Source organism: Pleurodeles waltl, chromosome 2_2, assembly GCF_031143425.1.
Source record: "Pleurodeles waltl isolate 20211129_DDA chromosome 2_2, aPleWal1.hap1.20221129, whole genome shotgun sequence".
NCBI lineage: Eukaryota > Metazoa > Chordata > Amphibia > Caudata > Salamandridae > Pleurodeles > Pleurodeles waltl.
In genome coordinates, this window is record NC_090439.1 from 646,117,096 (window position 1) to 646,131,920 (window position 14,825).

Below are 14,825 nucleotides of genomic sequence, written 5' to 3' on the forward strand. Positions count from 1 at the left end.
GGGAGGGTGGAGGGCCTGCCCTCACACAAAGGACTGCCACACCCCCTACTGGGACCCTGGCAGACAGGATTGAACTGAAAGGGGACCTGGTGCACTTCTTAGCCACTCTTTGAAGTCTCCCCCACTTCAAAGGCACATTTGGGTATAAAACAGGGCCTCTGCCCTACCTCATCAGACACTTGCTGGAGAAGAAACCGGAACCAGAAACTACATCCTGCCAAGAAGAACTGCCTGGCTGCTCAAAGGACTCACCTGTCTGCTTTCTACAAAGGACTGCTGTCTTGCTGTTGCCCTGCTGCCTTGCTGAACTCTTGTCTGGCTGTGAAAGTGCTCTCCAAGGGCTTGGATAGAGCTTGCCTCCTGTTCCTTGAAGTCTCAGGACCAAAAAGACTTCTTCCTTTCACTTGGACGCTCCGTGCGCCGAAACTTTCGACGCACAGCTTGTTTCGCGGCGAGAAAAACGCCGCACACCGACGCTGATCGACGCGACGCCCTCGGGGCGATCGAGGCTTCGACGCACAACCTCGCAAGGACAAAGCCGCTCGACTTTCCAGGAGAAATCGACGCGACACCCACCGTGAGTGCGAAACTTTGACGCACGGCCTCGCAAGGACAACGCCGCCCGACTTCCAAGGAGAAATCGACGCGACGCCTGCCGTGGGACCAAACTTTCGACGCACGGCCTCGCAAGGACAACGCCGCCCGACTTCCAAGGTGAAATCGACGCAACGCTTACCGTGAGATCGAAACTTCGACGCGCAGCCCCGCAGAACGACGCGCAGCCGGAAAACAAGCAGGAGAATCCACGCACAGACCCGGGACATCTGGTAATCCCCGCGATCCACAAAAAGAGACTGTCTGCGCGCCGGAAAACGACGCCCGACTTCCCCGCGTGGAAAAGACCGACGCAAGTCTGTGTGTGCTGAGGAGAAATCGACGCACACACCCCTTTTTCCACGCATCTCTTCTCCTGTGGCCCTCTAAGGAGATTTTCCACCAGAAACCAGGTACTTTGTGCTTGAAAGACACTGTATTGCATTCTAAAGACTTAAGACACTCTATATCACTTCCCTGTGATATTTCTACAATTTTCCATTGCAACTTTATTCTTTTTGACCTACAATTATCCTGATAAATATTATATATTTTTCTAAACACTGTGTGGTGTATTTTTGTGGTGCTATATGGTGGTATTGTATGATTTATTGCACAAATACTTTACACATTGCCTTCTAAGTTAAGCCTGACTGCTCGTGCCAAGCTACCAGAGGGTGGGCACAGGATAATCTTGGATAGTGTGTGACTTACCCTGACTAGAGTGAGGGCTTTTGCTTGGACAGGAAGTAACCTGACTGCCAACCAAAAACCCCATTTCTAACACATTTTTAATAATTCTAGATAGTAGGCGATTATGTACTGAGGCCCTAAAGCAGTTTCATTGTTTTGGCTTCACCAGCGCTTTGTGATCGTGCTGTGCAGCACTGCAAAAACAGAATGAAAAAAGCGGGCATGTGGACGAGAGAGAAAGAGAGAGAAAGAGAGAGAGAGAGAGAGAGATTTTGTTTACTTTGTATTTACCTGTTCCCAGATGGAGTGCCAAGCACTTTAAAAAAAAAAAACGTGGTGGATCAGCAACAAACGATCGTAACAGAAAGGTTGCAGAAGCAAAGAAGAGAGGGTGGGGGAGAAGAAAACATGGGAGGGGAGGGGGTTGAAGAAATGTGGAGTGAAGTGGCTAGGAGAACAGCAGAGGAACTTGTGGAGGAGAGATATAAGAAAAGAAACAAGAAAAAAGTCAAGTCGAGGAAAGCCATGTACCAGCAAGGATGAGTGAGAGGGAGCAATGTTAAGCTCATGGATCTGGGCTGTGGGGCTATTCGCAGAGACGCGCAGCACCAGAGGAAGAGAGCAAAGAATATACACGAACTCTCATGGAATGCTGGTGGCAAAAGAAAAAAAAAGCTCCCAAAATGTGAGCAGTTGAAGGATCCAATTCTCCAAACAAAAGGATCGTTAAGAAGGTATGCTCCCTGAGAGAGGCAAACACAAGAAGAGTAAGGGACATTATTGAATAAGATGCAAACAAATGAGGCTGACAAGAAAGCCAAGCAGTGGTATACAGTGGTCTGGCTGAAAGCAAACTAAGTTTTGGTATGGTCCACAATAGGTCTATTTGACAACAGACAGCTAAAGGCACTTTTAGGCAAAAAGTAAAACCATGCTTCTAAAAGAGGACAGACATACTTCTCTGGAAATCCCACACGCTGCCCCAGCAAAGCAGCAGAAGAGCTTGATCCATTTTATCTGCATTTCAGCCAGTCCTGGAGCTTACTAGCCTCCGGTCGCCATTTGTAATGCAAGATGCAGCTTCCTAGTCACTGCACACAAACAAGATGTGTAACCTTGCTACATACATCTCTTAAACACATTATTGATGCACGCAAGAATCGCCTTACAAATTTTATTTATACTTCTGAGGATGTGGCCAAGCACCAGGCCAGCAGATGCTTTTCGCAGCTGTACTGACCAGGGACCTCCTCAAGTAAAGTCCTGACAGCAAACGTAGGATGCTGTCCAACTGCAGAGTGTCACTTTCATTTTTGAATCCCCCCTCCCACCCTTTCCCAGACATCCAGCTACCTGTACAAAAGTTCAAGGTATGAGTGACTGGGCAGATTTACCAAGATGAACCAACTGGCCCCAGGTACCCAGCACTACCATGCAGGTTATTTCCAGATCCCTTAAACAGTAATGCTGAGATTTGTAGAGGTAAATGTACCGATGGAATCACGAATCAGGAGGGTTCCAATGCTGCCTTTGTGCCAAGCTCCATTCCTGGACCATTCAATGCTCGAGACCTGCTGTAGAATGTATGAAGGGCACTGCTGCACTGTAGAAACTGATGGCTGCGTGAGAGGAGTGACCCTGCAGGAGGCTGAGAAGTCAACGAGCGTGGCCAGGTGGCCTTTTGCAGCTACCATGCCATGTTTTAAAAAACAAATTAAAAAAAAACAAGCAGGCGAAGGACCACCAGAGTTGCCCAGGCGGTTTTGAGGGTCGAGGAGTCTATTCCAGATACGAACTAATTTTTTAAGCTGTTCACATCTTCAAAATGCCATGGACTGATGCTACCAAGACTGATGGGTAAACCTGTCAGCCAATGGGTAGAGTAGGCTGTCAACATAGAGAGTGGGGGTGAGAGAGTAAGTGAAGAGTGACAGAGAAAGAAGGAGAAATATATAGTGTAAGTGTGTGTGAGTGAGTGTGTGTCTCTCTCTCTATCTCTCTCTCTCCCTGGTCCGACACAATAGTTAAAGTTATCAATAGAGGAGACCTAAAACAAAAATGGCATAGTCACTGCTTATTCAACATTTGGTCCATTGCACATCCCTAACAACCATTTCAAAATATCTGCGCTGAGGGGACGGACGGTGGATATGCAATCTTGCACTTTACAACGTTAATGTTGTGAACCACAAAATCTACATCAGGCCAGTAACCAATAAAGCCGTGGATTCCAGGGTAGCCACTCACTGGCCTAATTCTCACCCAGGCTGTGTAAGAAACAACTCACTCATGGTTGTCCAATAACTACTCAGAACACAAGACTTCAGCTGCTCACCAGCACACGTGCTCCCTGGAAAGTGTGCCACGGTCTGTCCTCACAAAACTTGTTAATGGCAAAGTGTAGAATTAGAATTTCAATTCAGAAAGTAAAATTTTGAGGTGTGTCACTTAGAAAAATGGCAGGCTGGAAATGTGAAAGTCCGTTCCTGGATGCAGGCTTAATCTTAAGGTCTTGCAGCTCAGAAAATATACAGGAAACACTTTTCACATATACTTATAGAAGGTATTTCATTACCAATACAAATGTACTTTTACTGATTTCATTACAATGTAGTGCAATGCTCTTCTGTTTTAGGGCACTGGGTGGGGCCCCAGGTACTGGATTTAATATTCTGTGAGCCCCACCAACAGATATACATTTAGGAAGTGCAATGATTCATACCTCCAGGTTTCTTCCAAGTCCACCAATTGCTGTAGCATTTCTTCTCCAATTTCCTTTCGAATTTGAAGCTCAAGAACAAATTTGCTCTGTCTTTCAGCCAACAACTTCTCTCTTAAATTTGTGATCTTTATCAATGCATCCTGTAAAATATATATGTACATATATAATCCGTAAATGCAAAAGCATCTGACAATACATGGACTCAAATGGCCTCACCAGCTACCAGCTACTGGGTGTAAGTGCACCACATAATATTTGTATCCCATTTAAAACTATAATATTCACTGAACACCTTTAACTTATCCAACGTACAGCTATTATTTGACTCTGCTTCCATTCTGCAGGTTATGAAAGGGAGAATTTAAGACAATATCTTCTGTAGTAGGTCTACACTCAGGGGCTACAAGGCAACAAACTAACATGCACCTATGTCCTTGTTCAATACATTCTCATTTTAAAGGGACGAGCCACAGAGGTGAGATTATGCTCAAAGGCACGTGCTGATAAAAGAAATCAAATGCTTCAGGACGCAGGAATGAATGCAAGAGTACAAAAACAGACATTACAGGCCTAGTACAAATGCGGTACAATCAGGGATGCACTATTTTTATTTTTAAAGTACAATGCAGTACAAATGTTATCAGTAGGAAGGCATAGTGCTGAAACCAAGTAAATGTTCAAAAATATATAGTGCAGTGGAACCTGCTGGATGGGCACCTATGTTTTTCCTTCATTCAGAAAATATTGATTCCATGCGGTGACAAGGATAGGCAAGGCTTCTGCACTACAGTTTACCCTGGCTAAACAGTGGCAGAAATTCTATTGCGAAAATGGTGTGGCACCAACTGGGCCTGGTAATGACAGTTCACAACTTTTACTCACATTCTGTTTGTTGCAGAAGTGCACAACAAACTAAACAAACTAGTAGTGGATGGGGGTATTCAAAATCTATGTTAGAGAATATTGAATATCCTAGGCAGTTGAAACTAAGAGGATGCCCAGCTCTGCTGAAGGGAGAATCAAGAGAATGGAGGTAATGATTCAACATCTGAAGGAAGATAAAGTCAACAGTTTTTGAAAGCTGTGCACTGATATCAATTTTCCAGCTGATGAACAAGTGGAGGGCCCAGAGAACCGACATAGGACCAGAACCATGAGAGCACAGGTGTGGGAACTAGGGGGATAGTTAATTTGATCTTAAATCCTAACTCTAAGTATTTCTTTGCCATGAAGTTCTACCCAATTTTGGTGAGTGTTCCCAGAGTAACAACAGTGACAAGAATTCAAACTAAAGGAACTAGCGCCAGTGAGAAACATCAGAATCACAACTCTAGCGACCTTACTGGGAAAAGATACATGAGAAAAGCTTGAAGGCTGAGCACGTAAAAATGGAAATATTTATCAAAAGAACCAATAAATTTATATTTCCAGGCTTGATCCCAATGAAATTCAGGAGTTACGAATGAAAGCAGAGACACTGGAAGGCCAGGCCTAAATCTTATAACTTGCCCAGCTGAAGGTTGCCGTGGGAGAAAGAAAAAGTAGATACTGTGTTGAATTATGTAGCGTGTCTTGAATGAGTAAGAGATGCACATTCAGGTTTGAAGTATCTACAGCACGAACCCTGACGTTGGTGTTATTTTGGTACTGTTAATATTATTGCCCTGTGCCTGCTTGGACTGATGCCTCGTCATCAAGAGCTCCTGTTGCCCTAAATCACTGTAAGAGTGGTGCTTCCTACATGTTGAAGCCGTATGCAGCTATGGTCACCGCAAAGACCAAGGTAGGGACATTAGAGATGCCCACTGTCTTCGGCACTATTTGGACTAAGGGTGCACCAACAAGTTCAAGCACAAAATGAGGCACAACATGGGGTCCACAGTAGCAATAAAAGCTTGCAGGATAACGAAGATCACAGCAACTGCAGTGGGGACAACAGGAGCGGCCCCAGATCACCCTAGCAAGGACAATAACACAAACATCATCTGTCAGCAAGGCAACCAGAGAAGGACAACAACAACAGCATTAACAACAGCAGCAATCATATCTGATATTACATGTGCAAGCACAGCAATAACCACATCTAAAATGACAGCAGCTTCACTTAGAATAGTGCAGATGTGGTCACTCCTGTGGTCCGTCTACCACAAAAGGGACAACCCGTGATAACAATTGTCAACCCCTCTTGGCTTTGCTGAGCCTCTTAATTACAGGCCTGCACTGTGTAGTTATTTGTGTAGTTTTGTCAGGATACTGTTTTACACCTGGTCTGTACTTGCTGTAATAGAAATGCCTGTAGTAGGCTTCTGGCACAGCATTTACTTGTGCAGAACTGACCACACTGAACTTGGCACATCCCAGGATCCTTGATTAAGGCACTGTGAAGGGGATGATTGAGGTCTCAGTTTACACAGCAGCTGGATAGCTAAAGACTCAATGGGAATAGTGCTGGATGACTAGTCCAGAAACTATGTAGTGGCTTTGGCTAAACTGGATGATCTCATGGAGTCAAGGAGAAGCAGTTTATCACGAGACCATGGCACAATTTTAGACAAGCGACAAACACGAGACACCTCAACACCATATCCATGCCATGGACATAATTATCATACATAAAAAACAGATTTCTCAAACACTCTCGTATGCTTAATGAACTACTTGCTACATAAACTGCTAGATATATGAGGAAGGGACAACACCTGTACCTACTGAGATGCGTTTTCAAACCGTTCTGTTATTCCTTGCATGAAAACCGTTAACAATACCGAGAGATTTACAAACCACTCTGCATTTTCTTGTATAGAAAAATGTTAAAGACTGTTCTACAAAAAGGTCTATTTCTTTACATTAGCTCAAAGTAAGAAGCATGCCATTTGGTGTATGCATCCTGGTTATGGTAAATGTATTTTGGGAGACTTGGCTGATGCATACAATTATGGTTAATCATGGCTGCCGCAACAAGAATGTACCCGAGCACCATACCTTTTTAGTCCAATATACTGTGTATTCAAGTGAGAACCACCTTGTTGTAACAGACGTAAGATAACCTGAAACTAAACTCAACTCAACTAATTTACTAACTTTTTTTTGTGGGGGGGGGAGAGAATGTACATGTAGGTGATTATGTAGATTTGTGCAGCAACCCACCTCCATACGAAACACCCTCAAAATCACTAGCACACATTTTATGTAAGAGCAGCAGCCCTTACAGGTATTACGGTTTATGACTGTAAAAGTCTCCCCACAAATAACATTTTCCACAGTGGCTACCGCAGTTCGCAATACAGTAGGAGTTGCCTGTAGTCTTGTTAAGGGATAAATACAGTGCTTTTGACTAGTAAACCATGATATAAAAACACACTCTTCACATCTGAATATAAAACTCACTGGTGGTACAGGAATGCCCCCTGCTTGTTAAACAAGTGCAGTCCCCTGGCCTTAGCACTTGACTGCATGTGACATTGGTATTCTTATTTTTATCTTTGACACTGGCATTACACTAATCTAGCACACTAATCTAGCACTGGTGCAGAGGGCTAGGCATGTCCCTGACAATGTGAGGTCATGGACCAGTCCTCATAGTAAACAGTGGACTGCTGTCACTTTCCTGGGTGAAGTACATCAAGCGGTGGCGTCAGAGTACCCTGTTTTGTGAATCTTTAGCATTATCAGTCCTTTCTATCTGTGTCGTTCAGGGTGGGGCTATTGACCCATCTAGCGGCAAGCTCTGCTGTTAGACAAAAGAGAGAAACCTTTCCTTACATCTCATGCACATGTCAAGTGCCTGTGCATGTACTGGCAGCGTGTCAAGTGCATGTGATGCATATTTATGTACGACTCAGTGGGTTTATTAGTCTGAGTACTGAAAGCAGTGTGATCTATTTTTGGTGCCTCTGGTTGTAGCATGGCAAAAGATGGAGGGTGAAAATAATTTCCCAGACTGCGGAAGTGCGTTGCCTGCATTCCTGTGGCTAGAAGATGGAGACTGACGCACTGAAGAAAGATAGGTGTGGATAGGGCTGTCTTTAGAAATTCCATAACTGCTTAGTTAGCAAGGGGTTATTTATTCTTCCTAAGCACTGCTATTTGGTAGATGGTAGGGGTTACACGTGGAACAATAGCTTCTATTGTTTAAGGTGTTGTTTAAGGTGAGGAAGTTTCTAGGCCGGGCATGTTCTGTTGTATGTCTCGGATTACTGCTTCGGGGAGGAAGATACAAGCCAAGTGCAAAAAAAAACAAAAAAAACTTCATTATGATCATGATGTGGTTTCTGCTTCTTTAAGCCTTGGAGAACCATCACTTTACAGAAAGGCTGTGTCCAAGAGCAGCCAGAGAGGACACTTCAAGACAACCAGCCTACACCAGTTCTGAAGCTTGAGACAATGTATCCACCTTCCCTGTTTGGAAAATGTATATTGAAGTTGAAGTTATATCACCCCACTTTGTTCCAGTCCCAAGTTCTTCTTTCTAAAGAAATGAAGTGCTACACAGAGTACTCAAAACGCAGCTGGAATCTGCCCGAGAGCTAAGGGTGAAGGAATCACCTCAAGTCTGCACTTTTTGCTGGAGGAGCTGAGGGTTTGTCTAGATGTCTGTCAATAGGAAAGGAGTGTGCCTAGCTCTGCAGTACTGTCCTGTAGCACTGTCCAGGCGGAAAGGCTCTTTTGTTCCCAGCAAGGGGAATGTCATAGAAAACTGATAACCCAAGAAAGGGTTCCAGGAGACCCATGCTGTGAGTAGTTCAATAAAAAAAGGTGTGTCAAGGTTGTGCTATTTGGTTGCAGGTTTAATCACCTGGTAGACTGTCTCACCCAAGTCTGCATGTTCTGTATGTTCCCTGTTGTCACAACTATTTTCCAAATAAGCAGGCGTCATGTACTTTTCTATGTACTTTATTTTGCATGTTATGCTAAACTCAGTTTAAAAGGCATGCCATGCACACTAGTTTGTGCACACTGTAAACAAGTCTCTTTAATGAAGCATGTGCATTCCATTTATTGTTCAAAGAAAATGCACTTCTGAGCAATCAATTAAAAGTATGTTTCCAACTGCACTTACTTCCTGCCTGAATACCTAGCATTTTGTTTGTAAAATGGCTAATGATATATTGCTGAGCAATTAAAGATCTGTTTCCTGCAGGGCCCCATTTCATTCTGGAGTGTCTGGAATGCTGCTTTTATTTGTACAGTGGCTGCTGACTAATGCCACACTGCTATGCCATTAAATACTTCCTTCTGCTGCCTTCATTTCCTGCCAGTGTCTGATATTTTGTTTTGATTTTGACAATGATGGCTGACTAATTAAGGGCTTCTCTTTCCCGATGGAGACCGTCTACTAATTGACAGACCGCACCCTCCATGTGCATGACAGACTAGAAATACCATATTCAAAGTGTGGCTTCTAGCTTGGCTTCATCAATCCCACCAGCACCAATAGTGGGCTTGAGCCCTGCCAACTGTGATAAAATGAACCCAGACAATGTAGTTTCTTAGTTTGGGGCTTGCAACCTCTCCTGGAATTCCTGCCTTTCAACAGGACTTTCTATAGCCTTGAACCCTGGTCCTTCTGCCTCCGCCTCCTTAGCCTTGACTCCAACCATTATTCTCTCACCACTGCTCAGTACTCTAGCTACTTTGGTCCATTACACAGACGTCATGTTAAAGCACTAGCCGTGTGTCTCTTGTTTTTGACGCCTCCTTTCTTCAAGAACACCCTTACAGGTTGAATGTAATGAGGAAGTTTAAGCAGAAAAAAAAAAAGACAAACAGTGTGAGTTAAGCGAAGTAACATAATGTAAAAAAACAGTTAATGGGATTGTTATCATAGGTGAAGAAACAAAAGATTAATATTTAGGAGTTAGTGCAGGGGTCAGTCTTCAAAGGAAGCCCAAGTGGACTCATTGTTTCAGTAATTCTCAGTTTTATCCTTTCTCAAGGAATCACACTAAAAAGAAACTCTCTAAATGAACCTTTTTTTTTTCCTTTTACAAAAAGGCAATTTTTCACCCAAGTTTAATTTTACCTTGCAGAAAGTAGAAGGGAAAACCCGATGGTGGTCTTCACAAGTGGGTTTAGGGACTGTGAGCGTAAGCCACAAATAACTGAAAGGGGGCAAGAAAGCCATACACAAGCTGACTGTAAGGCATTCATGAATGGTTGCCTAAAGTGATTGTGTTCTTTTGTTACAGAGTATTTCTCCTAGAAGAATCAGCATGCCTTACCCTCTAGAACTTAAAGAGCCCTGCTCAAAAGGTTCAACACACACCATTGTTCTTTTTATGGGTGCTCCCGGCACACCAGAACCACCACTCTTTCTCTCACACCTCGATCCCACTTAATCCCAGGGTCACTTGGGGAATCAGTCATCTCTTCTGATACGAAGGGCATATTCACAAGCCCCCTGCACCGCTGGTACATCGCTTTTCTTGACGCTCTGGCTGTCCAGAGTACAGATCCATATTACAGGGCCATGTAAATTCACTTTTGCATGGCTAATCATTGCTTTGTATATATGGTATAAAACAACACAGCACAAGTCACTCCATTGCATTTCACTGCGTCGGGGGGCATTCCATGGGCGTTGTGGTGGGTTTTCCCATGAAACACCCATGGTTTTTGATGCATTCCCATATTTACAAGACAGTGTGAATCTGGGAATGCATCTAAATCTTACACCTCCCCAGGGTGGGCGCAAGGAGGAGCACTGTCTTTCTTTCTCCTAATTTTTTCGTCTTTCAATGTGTGCTGCATTCTGCAACACACAAAAAGAGGAAGCTGCCTTCATGGATTATTTGTGTGCAGGAAGGTGCTCTTCTCCACAAAAACAATCCTACTTGCAACGCAGGCACCCTTGCACCATGGTACAAGGGTGTCTGCATTGGCACTAGGCAGGAAATTGTGCACCAGTGCAGGGGGAAAGGACAGAAATGCACCATATTTTGTAAATACAGTGCACTGCTGCCCTTTCCCTGTGGCACACGGCAGCAGAGCAAGGTCACTTTACCGTAAATATGCACCTAAGGACTAACCCCAGGGAGAACTTGAGGAAGAGCTTTGGTTCTCCACAAGTTCATCCGCATTCATGTGAGTGACCCTTAGTGTGGCACTGATGCCACTGTGGAGGAATAAAGAACCCCTGACCAGAGGGCGCAATCTTCCCAGAAACTGCCAGTGCTCAAAGATATTGCTCTAACAGTTTGTCTGGAGGCTGCAACAATTGCTGAGCGTGTGCTCGCAGCCAACCAACGGGCCTCTGCTGCAGAGCTGGGCATGGCCGCAAAGACCCACATCCTTGAATTAATCTTGCAGCATCCTCCAGAAATGTTGCAGCCACAGTCCAGTAACAATAGAGTTCACACTGCAAAGGTGTTAAGGTATACTGGCTCTGTTGAGAGAAAAGCTATGGGGGCCAATCTGCCATGCCTCCTTGAGACTGTTTGATGCTAAAGGATGAAAAACTGTTGAACTGCGCTACACCCGATAACAATGAGTTAACTGCATCTGAGCCTAATCCTTCTGAAATGCAGAGAACCGTGCAGGTGGTAATAATTGCAATTCTGACCCTAGCAGGAAGAGGACGATTCCCACAAAGAGAAGGGGTTTGTTGCACCTCACTGATAGAATGCAGCATTTTTCAACTCTGTACGTCGCAACCATAGAATTGTGAAATATTTTTGCTGCGAGATTACAAACACTTTCTTTGTCAAAGATATTCTCTGGACATGACATACAATTTACTTTTATCTGTTAACTGATTGTGGAGTTCTGAGCTTGTGCCACTACATTACCCCCTGGAGAAAAGTGACTGCTTGCCCATCAGCAGCCAGAGTGTTAAGTACATAAAGGGTTGCTCTTGGCCCAATTTGCAGAGCCATCATAAGATAGGCCCTAGGACACTAGTTCATCAGGATAAAAGTTCCCCAGCCACCACTGCCGGGGCCCAGTAGCCCCTGAACCCCCATTTTCACTTTCAGCCCCATAATCCACTGAACCTCTAAGAAGTAAGTGTTTACATGGTATTTCCTGTAAAGAAAGTAATAATCTGGTGACACTTCTAAAGGCTCAATATGCATAAATCCTAATAAATTAGAATTTGAGGCCTACAAAACACAAATTTGAACAACAATGGAATAATCAACATTCTGTTGGTTTGTAAATATAGGCAAAATGTTTGCGAATACCTCTTGACTCAAAGCCATAACATCCAGTTCTTCTTCATCTTCAAGGAAATCTTCATCAGAGAGAAGATCCTCAATGGACGTGTTGGGGTCGACCTTTATCGACTTGCCGTCCTTTCCAACCAATTTTGGTGTTAGAAATTCCAACACTCTAGGGTTGATTGTTTGAACCACCTAAAAAATGAACACTGTAAAAATAAACTGAACTGCAACATATACTTCCTCAATTGAGATTGCTCAAGCTTATATCAGTTTGTGCTTTCTCAAATAATCATCTATGAATATTCTTAGAAACAAAACTTTACTCATAAGATTAATAACAATGTACATTTTTAATCATGTCTTGGCATACTCAGATTTTTCTCAATACTAGAAAACCTCAGCCAAGGGGTCATGATGCTGCAGCTACTTACTGGTTGAGAAATAAAGCTTTGGTAATAAAATAAAAAAAATTCTAATATTTTATTTTATCATGGTGAAGAATTTAAAGCATTTCTTATCAAAATCATAAAAACGTGAATACACAAATATTTAAATTGCTTGAATTGGTCATAGTATACAATCATAAAAACCATCATATTTCTGTGATAAGTGCTGTTTTTAATTTCTCGCATCTCACTTTGCAAGATGTTGAGGAAAAGCGGTAACATCCCCAAAAAAATACATGAAGCTCAACGCTAAAGATGCCAGTGACATTACAGAAAATTAAACAAAAGAAATGTAGTAGATGGAAAAAGGGACTGGGAAATGGCATCAGTTAGATGTGTTGAAAGTATTTACTTTATGGCTTAGCATTACCCTGTTAGTCTAAAGTAGTTGTGCAACCAGAACCTTTGCTGTTACTCGCTGCCATTTCAGTAATCTAAAGACCTTTCAATGGTGAAACAACATGTACAATATTATATGTATCTATGACGTTATGGGCGAGCATCCAAACCAAAGAGATACAAACTCAAGGCTCTTCGATCAATGACTCCTCTAGAATAGCAGCTTTCTGCTCATAATGAGAGGCAATTCAAGTATAATAATATGAGGATAGGCTAGCAAGGAAGGTACAGGATAGATGGAGAGCCATTAAGATGCAGTACATATGAAAACTCTGCAGTGCTCTCTTCACCTAGAAGACCACGACGGACGGAATTAAGAACTTTATTCATACACTTGTTCACTCTGATACAGGAAAGGTCTTAAATTCTACTAAGGAGGTAGAGGGGGATATCATGAAATACATGGGATTGCTGTATAGAGAAAACATTTATCCAGAAATACATGGCATTAAAAATGTCTGCTAGATAGAGAGCTCCCAATGTTAAAGCTAAAGGTTTAAGCTCTGGGCTCGGACATCACCGAGGAGGCAATATGAGGAAAGGTCATGAAGTCAGATTGGCAAAGCAGCTGGGACTGATGGTCTTCCCACCCTTGGTTCAAGTGCTAACAGTATTGTTTAACTCAACTTATCTATAGGGGGAGAACATCCCATCTGCTTGGTCGGAGGCACCATTGTAATGGTGTTGAAGTCACCTAAGATCCAACAAGAGTGGATTCTTACAGACCAATATCGCTGTTAAACTCAGACTACTAGACCTTTGCAGGTACACTGGCTAACATAGTTGCAGTTGTAGTTAGAGCTTTAGTGCACTTTGATCAGATAGGCTTCATACCAGGACAACAACTGAATTAACTGGCTAATCTTCTGATTGGTGCCATTGATTTTGCGGTTGCTCAGAATACACCTTTGACAGTAGCAGCACTAAATGCTGCCAAGGCTGTTGAGAGGGTGAACTGGACGTGTCTTTGGGAAGTCTTAAAGATACCTGGGGTTAATCAAGTAATGGTCAGGACATTACAGAGCTTATACAAAGCGCCAGTCAAGTCACCAGGATCTTAGTGAATTACATCCTAAGAAAGAGAATTCCAATCACCAGAGGTACTAGGCATGACTATTCCCTTTAACTGGTATTAATGAACTTCTATAGGGAACCTTTCACCCAATGAATAAGATGTGATAGCACATGGTCCTGTTTCGTGACCTGGGTTTTGAGGTAAAAACGACCCTGTATGTAGATGATATTTTGTGGTACACTAGCAATCCAGCCTACTCAGTACCTGACATAGGAGGGGGGGGGGGGGGGGGTGGCCAAGATCGTGCTCATGTAGGAACAATTTCATAGAGCTCTGCTGTCGGACATTGACGGGGAATGAAGCGGGCCACCTAACCACTGTTTTTTGTCAGAACTGGGAGCAGCAAAAGCATGTAAAGGGACTGGAGTCCACTTGGAGCGCCTGTGGGGCCGAGCTGTGAGGTGAAACACTGATCAAGAGTGCGGCCCTGGCAGCCTCGGAACGTTGAGGGCTTGGTGGCCATGTGACGTGGGGAGACTCGGAGTGAGGTAAGCCCAGAGGAGGCCCTGCGGTACTGCCTTGGGTGTAGGACGATCAAGGCATTGCTGCTGCAGGAGAAAGCACAAGAGTGGACCAGGTGGGGGCCCTCTGTTTCCTGCGGCCCCCAAACACAGCGACAGCCGGAGAGTGGGGAGTGCAGGCTGCACACACTGGACTGGAGCACCATAAGGTGATGGAAGTCCATGTGGAGCTAAGGTAGGCCGTGATATTGGAGACTGAGCATGGGGATGGCCTGA

At 43.7% G+C, this 14,825-nt stretch overlaps 1 protein-coding gene across 2 annotated transcripts in view; it reads right to left on the reverse strand.

Moving 5' to 3' along the window:
* The window catches only part of LOC138282516 (kinesin-like protein KIF20A), a 531,681-nt gene that overhangs the window by 170,496 nt on the left and 346,360 nt on the right, over positions 1-14,825 (reverse strand). For both annotated transcript variants that reach the window (XM_069220199.1, XM_069220198.1), the window contains 2 exons: positions 12,190-12,360; positions 4,010-4,149 (listed from right to left, as the gene is read on the reverse strand). In XM_069220199.1, coding sequence (XP_069076300.1) covers positions 4,010-4,149; positions 12,190-12,360 — 311 coding nt within the window. The remainder of the gene's footprint in view (positions 1-4,009; positions 4,150-12,189; positions 12,361-14,825) is intronic.